Raw genomic sequence first — 14321 nt, 5'->3', positions numbered from 1 at the left:
TTTATTAATATTTGACCAATATCGTTTAAAAAAAAAAGTGTATGAACAAAAATTATCAATTGAGATCATATCACTTTAAGTTGTAGACAAAGTCCTATAGATGTCGTTATAATTTGTGTAAGAGAGAATACTGTTAAAAGGTTCAGTATTGGTGTACAGAATGTCAATTAATTTGTGAAATTGTAACAAAAATATTGAATCATAGATATTGGATATGCCAATTATTAAACACTGATATCCACATGAAACATATTTTATCTTCTAACAAGTTTTACGGTATGTTGATCATTTGGTGTCCTCTTTTTCTTTTCCTAGGTTATGTTCGATTGATATACAATCTTATTTTATTTTTGAAGATAATTTTATTGCTTATTAATAATTTTTGTTATATAGTTATAGTGATTTTCTCAGAAATTATCTAGAATATCTTAACGTTTTCATACTAATATGTGACAAAATGTTCGATTTTTTGATTAAAATATTTTAACAGATTGACATAAAGTAGGACACTAATGTTAAACGTCTTAATTATTAAATTATCTGTTCACATATCAATGTGAAACAATTTATTATAATAATTGATATGTATGTGCAAGTGATAATAGAATATTAACTATAAAATAAAACAATTTTATGTAATCTTTTAATTAATGTAAAATTATGACATTCTGGTCATATATATAATAGATATTTTTTTAATGAAAAATATTTTTTTAACACATTTATATGATATATTTTTTGATATCAATAATAGTTAGGTAACATCAATCGTTTATATCAATAATTATGTAGTTTAATATTTGAAAATACCTATATAATTAATTCATGCATTAAAATTTTGCGAATTGCAATTGTGGTATACGTGGTTGTCAATATTAATATTGAGACTTAATTAAGTTAAATATAAATATTTAATTCTCTATAGAACTCTTAGTCAATTCATACGGAATTTTCAAACAGATTCTACAGATACGACAAATGAATATGCTATACGCGTTTAGTAAGAGAAATCGTTTAAATACAAATGTACTTCGCGATTATAAGCCAGGTATGTCGCATATCTTGTATAGGCTTCACATTATACTTACTGATTTCTGTATGGCCTTCAATATTTTGCCTTAATAATAAATGTTTACAGATATTTTTCCATATTTTATACAATATGATAATGATTTGTATAATAATATTATTGAGGTATTTGACAATTCTTCAATTCTCGAAAACGATAATGACTTCCAAATGAAAGTCAGTCGACTAAATGGAACTTTTTTAGATATTGTCTTTCTCTGCATGAAGTTACGTTTACTTATTCGTATAAAAACAAATTATATATTTTTAGTATAAATATTCATTTAATTATTTTAAATAATATATACGATACGTACATAAGTACGTATTAATCGATTATAATTGTGATCACGTAATGCGATCCGCTAAATTCGGGTAAGGTGACGGAGTTCGATTCCGACGAGGACGGCATCTTTCTTGAAACGGAGCTGGCTACTTTTGTTGTATTTAAAATAGTTCCGGGAAGGAAGGTTTACGTTTAAAACCGTTTATAGATCGGTTCCAACTAAAATGTTATTTAGTTTTCATTCAAAGGCGATGTACGAAATTTGTAATCATCCTTCGCGTCGATACTTTAATATGTACATATAAATGGATTTTTCATGGAAGCCAAGTGTTCTAGTCGTTCTTAATTTAGTGTTAATTTAGACCATTAGATTTTTTATTTACGTTTTTTGTATTCGAAAAAAAAATATATATATATTTCATATATCTATCGTACGAAATAGATTAAAAAATCTTGTACGAAATATAATCGTATTTTCGCATTTTATGCTCGTACAAAGTTTTGTATATAATTGAATTCTCGTAAAACATGAAACTAACATTTTCTAAGAATGAAGAACAAATCGCATTAAATTTGTAAATTGTTTCACGAAACCGTGTCAAATCGTCATACGCAAATTTATACAATGTTGTTAGAAAAGATTCACATTTTACATAATTCTTTGCACAGTTTTGTTTATCATTGTTACATCAATGTAAATTTTATATACACAGCTAAAATAAAAATTAATTTATCAATATTGTTTTGATTCATATATTTACAAGATATATACTTAAAAATAGTTCGATTACTAGTGTAACAATAACCAAGTGATACATGAATACATGTGTCACATCTAATAAGAGTACGAGCAAATATGAAAGAAATGAAATGCATGTGTTGTCCGATTTTCGCAATGGTATGTTTAAAAGATGACTAAACACGAAATTCCAGCACGTTATACCGGTAGTTCATTAAAATTTGATTCAATTGTTACGACCAATGCTGCTTTCATATTACGGAAATACCTAATTTCAAATCACGTGTAAAGACTACAGTCTTCTCTAAACTATTAAACTACTAAAGACCAGGTAATTACTAACAACTAGACTACTAAAAATTCAGTATTATGTATTGAAAAAGAAGACACGTGTTTATGAAGGAGAAAGGAAGGGGCACGAAAATAGTCGAACGTGGTCGAAACTGATTCTGTAAGGTCGATCAGACTGGTCGAATGGATTCGAGCGTTAGCGTAGCTTTGTTTGCTAGTGAACTTCGTCCTGTTAAGACTGTGCTTGTTCCGTATTAGTTTCCTTGCTCTAAACTCCAAGTATCGAATAGTCTACCATTATATGTGATTTTTTAATCGTGATAAATTCGGCGGAAGTTTTCTTCCGTTTAAGAGGTAGTTTCGAAAACAAATTGTTTAATATTTTAATTAACAACTATTTTTTTAATTACATTTTTATAAGTCGAAGGTACACAGGTGTTTGACATAGTCAGATAGAAAGCCCTTCCGATTGCATATCATATTTTTGACACTGTTTTATTTGACGTTAAAAGAAAATAGGGAAGAATTGACAAGCACATATATATATATATGCGATACTGAACCACGTGCGCAATACGTCAAGAGTTTCATCGAGTTGTTACGTGCACCTCAACAAGGTACGCATGTTCACATTTATTGCTATTGTTTCATTTGTGACAGAAATAATCGAGTTAACGATATGCAGTGTTTTGTTAAAACTTCCTCTTCCATCTACACGTCATATTAGTTGAACAATTATCGCGAAAAAATTGTTCTGTTATTTAAATTTATTTTACTTTACTTCTATTCTATTTTATTTTAATTTATTCTACATTATCTTCATATTATTAGTAATAAATATATAACATATGACTAGAGCTTTTAGTAAGTGGAATTTTAGCTGTTTATCTCTTTTAACTAGCAGATTAAGTAATACACCTTATACGTGTTATTTAGTATTTGAAGTTCATATAGATAATTGATATAGTCCAATTATAGAGTATTTAAAAAGTTATTTATTAACGTTTCAACATTACGTATACTATAATTACATGGTAGTTTATGGTATTGTAAAAAATAATAGGTTTTACTTTGTACAAGATACACAGAGGAAACGAATTATTTAACGCAGCTAATAAAGATAAGATAAATCATCGAGATACATAGAAAACATAAATATATGTTTAAAGAACTGAATGTCTTCAATATATTTCGAAGGATAAATTACCGAGATATGTAGTAAACATAGGCATATATTTAAGAAACTGAATGTCTTCAATAAATTTCGAAAATACCGGTTTATTACGTCTCCCCGCCGCACATACCTATTTGACGGGGTATGCTTCCGTGGGAGCCCCGACATTAAAGGATAGTGACGCTCTTCTTGTTCGAGTTAATTAAATATATGTATATTAATATATGTATAATGTATATTAATATTATATATAGGATATACAACATAAAAATATTAAAAACACATTATACCATACTTTTTATTAATTTATATTCTAGATAATATGTTACATTATCCTATATCGTATGATATTCGTTAAAACATTCCAAACACATTTGGGGTGATTTTGGGCACTTCGTACAATAGTTATAGACTCTCCTCACTTTCAAATATATTTTCACGCTGTTCACTGAACATTTTGAAGATACGAGATATCTGCCACGAGATCCCTCGGAATACTTTAGTTGGAAAGCTTATCACTTTTTTTATTTTAGAAATAAATAATCTTTTAATCGAACACGATTAACGATGAATTCCTGTTTGTCGGCGGTCGGATTTGGGCTCCGCAGGAAACTTAGCCGAATCACGCTGGGCGACGAACGTGTTAATATTAAAGAGTTTGCTTGAGATAATATTAGCGATGATTATAAAACTGATGAGATTCTGGAATTGACAAGAATACAGTAGTTAAATACTTGTACGAAAAATTATATACCAAGTCCCCTTGTAAAGAAGGTAGCACGGTGATATACTTTCATGTTCGTTATATTGTGCTCGATCATACTTTCTATTTATTTTACGAAGGAGTAATGCTTTCCATGGCTTTCACGTTTTTTCTTATTTTCACTTTTTTGTTTTATAAGACCGTTTGAGAAAATAGAATAATTGCAGTTAAATAAAAACTATCGTGAAATTATTGGAGGATAAATATTTTTGTTCAAGCTTGTTTCGTATTAAACGTTAAATAGAACGAAACTTTGTGCATCGTAGACTTAGGTTCATCGATATTTGGAAAATCCAAGGAGTGTATTTTTGCAAATAATTGCGATACTTCATTTTATTTATCGTAATCAAATTGATAGTCTATTTTACTTTGTACAATATCAAGATATTGTTGAGAGATAAGTTAACTAGCGGGACGGTAGAAGAGAGGTGTACAAGTAAATACATATCTATATTACCGCTCAAAATACCGAGTACTTGCTCATATTTAACAGAAAGTAAATAATATAATGATTTTATACAGCTATACAAGGTGATTTAAAAATCTTTACAATTTTTCAGGCACTTCTAATAGTCGAATATAAAATGATTTAAACAAAAATTAATCGACTTTCAATTGACTACAAATTGCAACATTAAGAATTTCACAAAAGATTTTACTTCGATGCAAAATCGAAGTCATCTCCATTTCTCTTAAACGGAACAACACATTTTTTTATACATTATTCGATACATTTTTTAATTCTCTAAAAAAAAAAGCGAAGTATCACAAGCAAAAAGTACAAAAGACCAAAAGAACCAAGGTAGTTGGGTCGAAAAGTGATTAGTTTAAAAAATATTCTAACTTCAATATTTTTGTCAAAACTTCTATCAAGGAGAAAGAAACATAAAAACAAAAAAGTACTACACTATCATTCCTTGTTATTAATTTGTGTTATTAATTTGAACGGTAGTATACTCCTCGCACCGTTTAACTACTTTTGATTCTTTCATAGTTACATCAATTTATGCTATGTTAATATGTAGTTAATATATATGTTGTAGGCGCTGACCGATAGTGCAATGTGATTTCTAGAATGTTAAAATTATATACAAATATATGCTTTGAGGTTGTAATATTTTTAGGACATTTGTCACACTGATAGCACAAATATCGAGACTTACATAAGATTCATGTTTAATTCGTGACCTTTTATTTATCATTAGGAATACGTAATTAAAAATATGTTAACGGTCGATGTCGACCACATTCAGCAAGATTTTTTTCTATGACGACTAGATGCAGTTAGATCTAATTCATATTAGATGATTATAAATATGTTGTAAAAAATCAGGAATAATAGAGTAAGTGCTTTTAACGATGGTTATTAACATCAACAGTCAGTCATGTATGAAGATTAACTTTTATTGTTTTGAACCTGTAGCAATGCAAATCTATGCAAATACATATGTGTATTTAATTATATATAATGTGTTTAATTGTATAATAATACATATCTATATTTAATTGCTATATTGATGTATTATTATTTTAATTTCTGTTTTTGTAATACATATTTATATGCGAGTACGTGGCTACACACGGCGTATACGTGTATTAAAATATTTATTACGCACACATATACTGCATGTTTTATTATGTACAAAATTTTGAATTCCATGCCAGAATTATTCCTATCCTATGTTCAGGATTTATGTTTTCATCCCTTTATACATTTATAGCTTCATACGTTTATATCTTTATACATTTATGTATCTGTACACATTTATGTACAGGCACATACCTAAGAAATTTTATCTTTCTTAGCACGGATTACTACGTGAAACACTTATTTTATCGTTAGAAACTGCCTGTCATAAATAGGGAGTAAGGGATTTTCTCTCCTTTTATCTTCTATATCAGCTTATGTCAATATTTCATAAGTGAATTCCCGTGCAGATTCTTAGGGTGACTCCGTACCCTCGACTCCCGGTGGTCATGGGGTGGTCACTTGCAGAAAAAGTTTTATCAATCAAATTGGGCACTACTTGTAAGCTAAAATGTATAAATATATAAAAATGTATAAAATGTATAAATCCGCATGTTTCTACCCTGTTAACAACTCTCGTATGAGGAATTCATCTCGAGTAGTTTAGAGTTAGTGCATCAGTAGATTTTCGTTAGTTTCGCGATACTTAATCCGTTGTCGACTCAGAATTCTTCTCACTTCTCACGATTCTTTATACCTGCAAGTAATACTTCCTATCTTTTACCTTACGGGCTAATTATATTTAGCAGCCCTTATTTTACTGGTAAATACTTGTCAGCTTGTTACTTCGGCGGTAAATAATCTTTGCTGCTACATCTCTCGAGCCTAGTGTCTTAAACAATATTCATATTTTAATTCGTACAATTATTCACAAATAAATGGTTCCTTTTGTACGTGAAAATATTTCCAACAGCTGAGGAACATTGCTCAGACGCAGCGGACGTTGCTGGTATCATTCAATCCCTCTTTGTAATTGCGATTCTATTTCTAATCTTGCGATTAGTGTATATTTCATCGCTCGTGTCTTCCACTATTCATAAAGGCCAAATATACAGTATTCTTCCGTTATTATCTCTTAATGAGTGGCTTTTTTTTTATAGAAAAGTATACTTATTTAGTCCCAATTTGTAGTGGTATCAAAACATTCAGAAGGGATTCTATCCTTCTTCGTTAATGTTTTACAAGTTATAGTTCTTATGCTATAGTTGTATTTGTGTTGACTCGATTTACTATTAAATTTGATGGACATATATGTATGTGTATATACAAGTGGTCCAACAAGTCTGCAATCATATATATATTATATTATAATCATATATATATTATATATATATATAAATTTCGGTTTTGTGAAACAAAAAGAATCGAGTCCCACTATATCTCATATGGGGCATTATTGACACGTGGAAGGAACGTCACCGTGTGGCACTTCACTCGCTCGATCCTTCACTTATTATCGCTGAAGTTACTCTTTGTCTTCTTTTCATGTTTACGCGATTTGTTAGGCATCTTTTTCCCTCAGTTGAAAAGAATAAACGGCTCTACCTGTCGATTTTACCGAATATTTTCTGTAACAACAAATAAAGGACGCTATCGAAAAACGAACACTTTCTTCAAGTTCACCATACGCGCGATATCGTCTTTTTTATGGTAACCGTATCTATTTTAGTTTTTACATTTTACAGAAAGAGAAACTTTATAAATTTTGTTTACCAAGAAATATAGAAGTATCTTAATGTCTTATCTTAAAGTTGACCTTTATGGAGAACACGTTGAAGAAATGTTGAATATTTAAATAAATTATTCTAATACTTTATGTTATTTTATCTTAATCTTATTCATAATAACATTTTATGTCACTTCAAGTTGTAGGTAGTTATCAAAAACAAAAAACATGCTGACACATTTGTTCGAAATTCACGGCCAATTTTGTGCTGGGCACCCCCTAGAAGTAATTGTAACAACGTTCACACTCACAGCATGCATTCTGAACGTGGAGACTGGAAGCGGACATCCTCGAGATAGTAGAACCCTTCCTTTGGCTTTACATTGTCGGCCCGGTAGATGTAATTCGGATGTAAGCAGATTTTGAGTAAATTTCAATTGAATTTTCAAATTTGAGCCGAGAAATGTCTTAATAATGGAAATGATCGTTGTAAGCCACGAAATTGCTTACACAATGTATGTAATATATAATTATTTATTAGGACCTAAATGCAGCTGATATTATAGTCATGACTATAATACGATGTCTAGCTATATTATTCACCTATCATCAGTTTCGCAATTTACAAAAATTGGGTTCAAAATATATTTTAGGTAAGTGAATATATAAGTTTAATTGATATTTCGGGAAATTGATGACGCGAAGAATCATAAAGTTTTTAAAGAAGAATACATGATAATTATATATTGACCGATTATTCATATAACCGGATCTTTCCACGGTACGCGTGAAAGCTTTCAGTGTTAGAGAAAGTTTCATGGAAAGCAATATCGTTTCATTCCTTACGACACGCGATTACAATTAATTATTGAATTCGCATAACATTTAACCGGGAAAAATTCGCGAATTAATTTTAAGTAACAAAATAATAAATAGAATTTACTAGCAGATATTAATGATAATAGTAAGAATACTTGAATGTAATGTTTTAACAGGTATTGCCGGCCTATTTACAGTATTTTCTAGTGTTGTGTTCACGTCCAGTGTAATGAATTTCGGACGCAGTGATATTTCTGATTTAAAGTAAGTCTTATTCGGAATGGATTGCAAAGTCTAGAAATTTCTTTAATTCCTATTGTATAATGTTATTATTTTTCAGGGATGCATTATTCTTCTTCTTGCTTATTATCGATCTTTCAAAAGCCGCTATATTAGCACGATTGGCTCTAAGTTCCAGAAACAAAGAAGAAGTACGAGCAAATATTGCTCGCGGCATGTCGCTCTTAGGACCAACTATTACGTTAGATACTTTAGTAGAAACTCTACTTATTAGCATAGGATCTTTATCCGGTGTCAAAAGATTGGAAATCCTGTGCAGCTTCGCTTGTTTAGGTGTTATTGTGAATTATATCGTTTTTATGACATTTTATCCTGCATGTTTATCACTTATTCTCGAGGTAATTTTTAGATTTTTCTGCTAATTGTTAAAATAGTTGTATGAAGTGTATATTGTACATTCTATTTCGTACTATTGTTATATTTCAGCTTTCTCGTGAAAGTAATGCTATGAAACCGTTAAATGCCGATAGGATTTTTATAATGCAACCATTGAACGAAGAGGATCAAAAGCCGAATCCGGTAGTAGAACGTGTTAAATTGATTATGATCGCTGGCCTATTTGTGGTACACGCTACCAGGTAGTGCATTTTTGTCTTATTTTTTGTTTTCCATAATATATACGAGCCGTGTTTCCGTTTGAAATGAACTTTATGTTTTATACATCAGATAACAATAGAAAGAAAACTGACAAAAAGTTATCATAAATCTGCCCCATACGATATGTATTTTTTTACTTGAGCATATTTCTTGTTTGACAGTTTCCTTATTCTTAACTTCCACAGGTCAGGTTCAACTTATTACACAGTAGCATAAATATACATTTGATTCATATTCAATGAATTGCAGAGAAGGAGATAGTATCTCTACGAGGTTTGGGTTTCTTTATCTCCTCGTATGTTAAGTTAGGAAACAGTGTATAACATTTCTGTGTTGAGTTAAAGATGACGATAATTATTAATATCTTTATACAAATTCAAGTTTTATCAAAATAGTACATAAAAATAGCGGCAGGTTAATCTATGTACATTATTGTATGTGGGAAGATACAATAAAATTAGATAATTCATAAGCTTAGGAAGTTACATCAATGTAATCGTTGACATAAAATATTTATTTATTTTAGTCGCTGGTTTTCAAAAGTGCACCAAAGCGAACCTACTGTAGAAGGAGAAGTATCTTCCGTGAATTCACATGTCATAGTGAATTCTTATAACAAGACAGAGAATTCATCAGAAGTGAAGAATTATTTAATGAATTGGTTGTCAGTCAGTGCTGATAATATCGTGATATTGATACTTCTTCTTGCACTCGCAGTTAAATTTATTTTCTTCGAAGATAAAGGAGACATCGCTAAACAATTACGATCCGAAGTAAAGGACGATACAGAAGAAAAGGTTGAAAATGAATGTGTGAAAGGAAAAGAAAATGAAAGTGAAGATGTGAATATGCTTAGCATCAAGCTGCCATTCAAACGAAACTTTAGTAGAATGCAAAGTATCTCTTTTCCTTCTAAGATATATAATTGGTGCGATGACAAGGAAGACCAAATAGACGAAAAACAATGTAATATAGATAAGCGAGACGATAGAAATCTGCCTCCAGAATCGAAAGTTCCTAGGTCCTTAAAAGAATGTCTCGAAATATACAAATCTGATGTAAGTAAAGGTATTATAAGTATATGTATCCCAATTTATTTTTCAAAATATCGTTAATATATATTTAATTTTTAAATATATTATTAAATTCACAGCTTGGAGCAAGTGGGCTAACGGACGAGGAAATAATTCAATTAGTGAAGAATAAGCATATACCCACGTATCAGTTAGAGAAAGCAGTTGGTGACATGGAGCGGGGTGTTGGAATCAGACGTCTTATAATTGGAGAGACGGGAAAATTTCTCGATACTCTCTTCGATTTACCGTATAAAAATTATGATTATAGTAAAGTATTAGGATCCTGTTGTGAGAACGTTATAGGATATGTGCCTGTACCGCTTGGAATTGCTGGCCCATTATTAGTCGATGGTGAATTATATCATATACCAATGGCTACAACAGAGGGATGTTTAGTAGCATCTACAAATCGTGGTAGTAGAGCATTGTTAAAATGCGGCGTAACAAGCCGCGTAGTTGCTGACGGAATGACTAGAGGACCAGTTGTGAGGTTTCCAAATATCGTTAGAGCAAGTGAAGCTATGGCATGGATGCAAGATCCTGAAAATTTCAAAGAAATGAAGGAGAATTTTGATTTAACTAGCAGATTTGCAAGATTGACGAAGATTCACATACGCATTGCTGGCAGGCATTTATTTATTCGCTTTGTGGCTACTACTGGTGATGCTATGGGTATGAATATGTTGTCTAAAGGTACTGAAAAATCATTGAACACGGTAAAGGAACATTTCTCTGACATGGAAATATTATCGTTAAGCGGTAATTTTTGCACGGATAAAAAACCAGCAGCAGTAAATTGGATTCAAGGTAGAGGTAAAAGTGTTGTTTGTGAAGCAGTGGTCCCTGCAGATATTGTTACTAATGTGCTGAAAACATCAGTTCACGCATTAGTTGATGTGAATATAAGTAAAAATATGATTGGGTCCGCCATAGCTGGCAGCGTAGGTGGTTTTAATGCGCACGCTGCAAATATTGTAACCGCAATTTTTATCGCTACGGGTCAAGATCCTGCACAAAATGTTGGAAGTAGCAATTGTATGACTTTAATGGAACCATGGGGAGCAGATGGTTCAGATCTGTATGTATCTTGTACAATGCCCAGCATAGAAATTGGTACTATTGGAGGTGGAACTGGTCTTCCTGCACAAGGTGCATGTTTGGCTATGTTAGGTGTTCAAGGTGCACATACTGATGAACCTGGTGAAAATGCTAGCAGATTAGCTAGAATAATATGTGCCACAGTACTTGCCGGCGAATTATCATTAATGGCTGCTCTTACAGCTGGTCATTTAGTCAAAAGTCATCTTAGGCACAACAGGTATGTCTATAAATAAAATAATGGAAAGCCCTAAAAGAATAATATAAAATGAATAAATAAAACAATAAAATTTTATTTCAGATCATCTACCGCAGTAACAAATGCGATAAGTACTCCCGAAAATACTACAGGAGTCAAACTGTCTGTGCCAAATACGTTACTGCCTGTACAAAATGTATGTAAGGAGTTCACAGAGAAGTCTTAACATTAATGCTATATAAATGAGTTCATCTTGATCTGTCACTAGAATACCTTGTATTGAACAGCTGGTTATACGTAATATTTTTTTCTGTACATGGAAGAGCATAAACCAAAACACTAGATGACTGATAATTTGAACAAGAATGCAATAATAGAAATTTTAAATCAAATTCAAGAATGGATTAAACATGTTAAAAGCTTGACTTTGTTGGAAGTAGGGTAGTATTTTAAATATTATGGAATATGTACACTTAATTTACAATGAAATATAAAATTAACTATGGTTGTACGAAGCTAATATGGTGCAAAGATTATTTTTTTGTATAAATAGTTATATTTTTACATAGTGGAATATTAATATTTAGCTGTAGTGACTTAGCTAGATTATCATAATGTAACAGTAACAAATATATAATTGAAAACATGTAGAATATTAAGAGTACAATCAAATTGTTTTCCGTAATTAAGAAAAAAAAAAGTATATATATATATATATCATTAGAGTACCATAACACAAATAAAAATTATTAATTATATTTCTTGTTTTAACTACTTAAATGATAGAAACACTAGGAATACATTATGATGTATAAAATTTTGTTAGTACAAAAAATAAATTTCAATTGAAAATTAAACAAGAGAGAAAAAATACAGAAATAAATAAGGAAAGTGATCTTTTTATCCTTTTTTATTGTATATGAATTTCGCGAGTAGTAAATAAATTTCTTAATATAAGAAACTCATATCTAAAAACACAATCCAATAATTGCTATAAAATTCATTATTACAAAATTTACATTTTTTCATATGTTTCTTCATATCCACAAGTATTGCAAGTGTGTGTATATGTATCATCATGTTCATTATATGTATCTTCTCCAAACTCGTGCATATGAGAAGCTTTTGATGTTTTATCATATAACGAGCTCCTGACTTGCATTCTTAATTGTTTAATCTGTTCAATACAAAAATAGTAAGTTGGTAAGATAAAAATATCTACATTGATATTATTTTGTATTAATGTACAAGTACGATATTAGATTTGAAATACGTTTATCATTACTTTTTTGTTAAATTTTTTTATTTTAGCTCCTTCCCTCTTAACATCACGTAATTCTTTTTCCTTTAATAATTTTTCTTCAGAACCCCATACTTGTAAAGCTCTCTGTTCTATTTGTAGTTGCAAATACAATTTCATTTCACCCCAATTTGCATTATGGGGATTTTTTTTAGTAATACATTTTAATGGAGGTTCTCTTTTATCCAAATCACAATCTTTTAATAAATACTCTTGTTTCGCTTCTGTTTTTGTAATCAAAGAGTGCTTGCCCTTAGGATCTCTAATACAAAAAACTAATTATAATAATCTAAAGTTTTATATTAAAATAATTGCTAGTTCAAATAATGTTTGCATACCTGCAGTTATCACATACAGATAAATTAAATGTTTGTAGTAGATATGAGTCTTTAAATTCATTCTTACATTCATCGCAATGAGGAAAATCTATAAGAATAGGTGCAGGTTTTGATATTATTTGTAACTGAAAAGAAAGAAAATATTGGTTATGAAATCCAGTTAATATTTAGTGTAATAACTATCAAAATAATTAAAAATGTTATACCATTTGTTGTTCTAATTCATCACTTTCTTCTATAAGAAAACCTCCTCCACTATCTATAACACGTTGTCCTTGAACTTTATAAGATGTACTCTTTCCTGAATCTTCATTTTCACTTTAAAAAAGTACAAATGTTTTGTTATACAATTTTTTATTTTTCTAACTATTGATATTGGCAACATACCTCCTTATATAAGGATGAGAAACTATTTTAGATTTTCTTAAAAGTAATGCTTTTTGACGATTTCGCTCTGCACGTTCTTTAAAGTGCTGACAATTTTCTATTAATTCTTCATCCTTTAATGGATCATTTACATCTAATGTAGTAGACATTTTTACAACTGTACTTTTAAAACACAAGGTTTGTTTTAAATTCAGAAAACTTTAACCTAAAAACAAATAAAATATATAAAAAAAATGAGCATTGTGTAATAATATTGTTTATGTCATATTCCTAATAACAGCAAATACAACTTACACATACGTATGTATAATCCGACAGATTAAATATAAACTTCACTATATATTGAATATGTAACTAATAAAGTTAAAAGAAATGATTATATTTTATAATTATAATTACAATATAAATTTTTATTCTTATATATGACACCCTTCCTACATTTTATAATATAATTAAACATAAATAGTGCTTTATAAAGAATGTAGCAAAATCAGGTAAAATACATATAAAATGTAAGATTTTGATATATATTTAGCATTTAAAAACGTACTAGCTAACTATTGCACAATATGTACTTTAGTATGTATTTCACTTGTATATTTTGAATTTCAATTCTTTAGCTTATTTTGAAGCAACTACCGGTGAATAATGGCAATCCGCCATTTTATCTTTTTAAGAATATATATATATAT

At 29.9% G+C, this 14321-nt stretch overlaps 2 protein-coding genes across 7 annotated transcripts; one reads left to right on the top strand and one right to left on the bottom strand.

Annotated features, from left to right (window-relative positions):
* The first annotated feature begins 132 nt into the window (after positions 1-132).
* Hmgcr (HMG coenzyme A reductase) lies at positions 133-12115 on the top strand. 6 transcript variants are annotated; one of them, XM_072005470.1, is made up of 10 exons: positions 2574-2738; positions 2897-3001; positions 7716-7926; positions 8057-8168; positions 8511-8598; positions 8675-8972; positions 9061-9212; positions 9758-10289; positions 10385-11625; positions 11707-12115. In XM_072005470.1, the coding sequence occupies exons 3-10, from the start codon at positions 7744-7746 to the stop codon at positions 11828-11830; spliced, it is 2730 nt and encodes a 909-aa protein (XP_071861571.1). In that variant the 5' UTR covers positions 2574-2738; positions 2897-3001; positions 7716-7743; the 3' UTR covers positions 11831-12115. The 6 variants fall into 6 exon arrangements, with proteins under 6 accessions (XP_071861572.1, XP_071861575.1, XP_071861573.1 ...); XM_072005471.1 differs by lacking the exons at positions 2574-2738; positions 2897-3001 and adding an exon at positions 133-276; XM_072005474.1 differs by lacking the exons at positions 2574-2738; positions 2897-3001 and adding an exon at positions 134-276 and having other exon boundaries at positions 7722-7926.
* A 385-nt stretch (positions 12116-12500) lies between these two features.
* On the bottom strand, positions 12501-14301 carry Xpac (DNA repair protein complementing XP-A cells homolog Xpac). The gene is made up of 6 exons (XM_072005531.1): positions 13924-14301; positions 13630-13834; positions 13449-13560; positions 13243-13367; positions 12890-13166; positions 12501-12781 (listed from the first exon to the last, which is right to left on the bottom strand). Exons 2-6 carry the CDS (start codon positions 13776-13778, stop codon positions 12620-12622), a joined length of 825 nt encoding a protein of 274 aa, XP_071861632.1. The 5' UTR covers positions 13779-13834; positions 13924-14301; the 3' UTR covers positions 12501-12619.
* Positions 14302-14321: the final 20 nt, after the last annotated feature.

Source organism: Bombus fervidus, chromosome 6 (genome assembly GCF_041682495.2).
Source record: "Bombus fervidus isolate BK054 chromosome 6, iyBomFerv1, whole genome shotgun sequence".
Lineage (NCBI taxonomy): Eukaryota > Metazoa > Arthropoda > Insecta > Hymenoptera > Apidae > Bombus > Bombus fervidus.
The sequence above is the reverse complement of the archived record's forward strand: the minus strand, read 5'-3'. Positions and strand labels throughout refer to the sequence as shown.

Coding starts and splice junctions, on each gene's coding strand:
- Hmgcr (XM_072005471.1), top strand. CDS start 7,744: ATGCTGACACATTTGTTCGAAATTCACGGCCAATTTTGTGCTGGGCAC. Junction 7,927..8,056: donor CCGGTAGATGTAATTCGGAT/GTAAGCAGATTT, acceptor ATTATTTATTAG/GACCTAAATGCAGCTGATAT. Junction 10,290..10,384: donor TCGAAATATACAAATCTGAT/GTAAGTAAAGGT, acceptor TTAAATTCACAG/CTTGGAGCAAGTGGGCTAAC.
- Xpac (XM_072005531.1), bottom strand. CDS start 13,778: ATGTCTACTACATTAGATGTAAATGATCCATTAAAGGATGAAGAATTA. Junction 13,167..13,242: donor TCTGTATGTGATAACTGCAG/GTATGCAAACAT, acceptor TTTTTGTATTAG/AGATCCTAAGGGCAAGCACT. Junction 12,782..12,889: donor TAAAAAAATTTAACAAAAAA/GTAATGATAAAC, acceptor TGTATTGAACAG/ATTAAACAATTAAGAATGCA.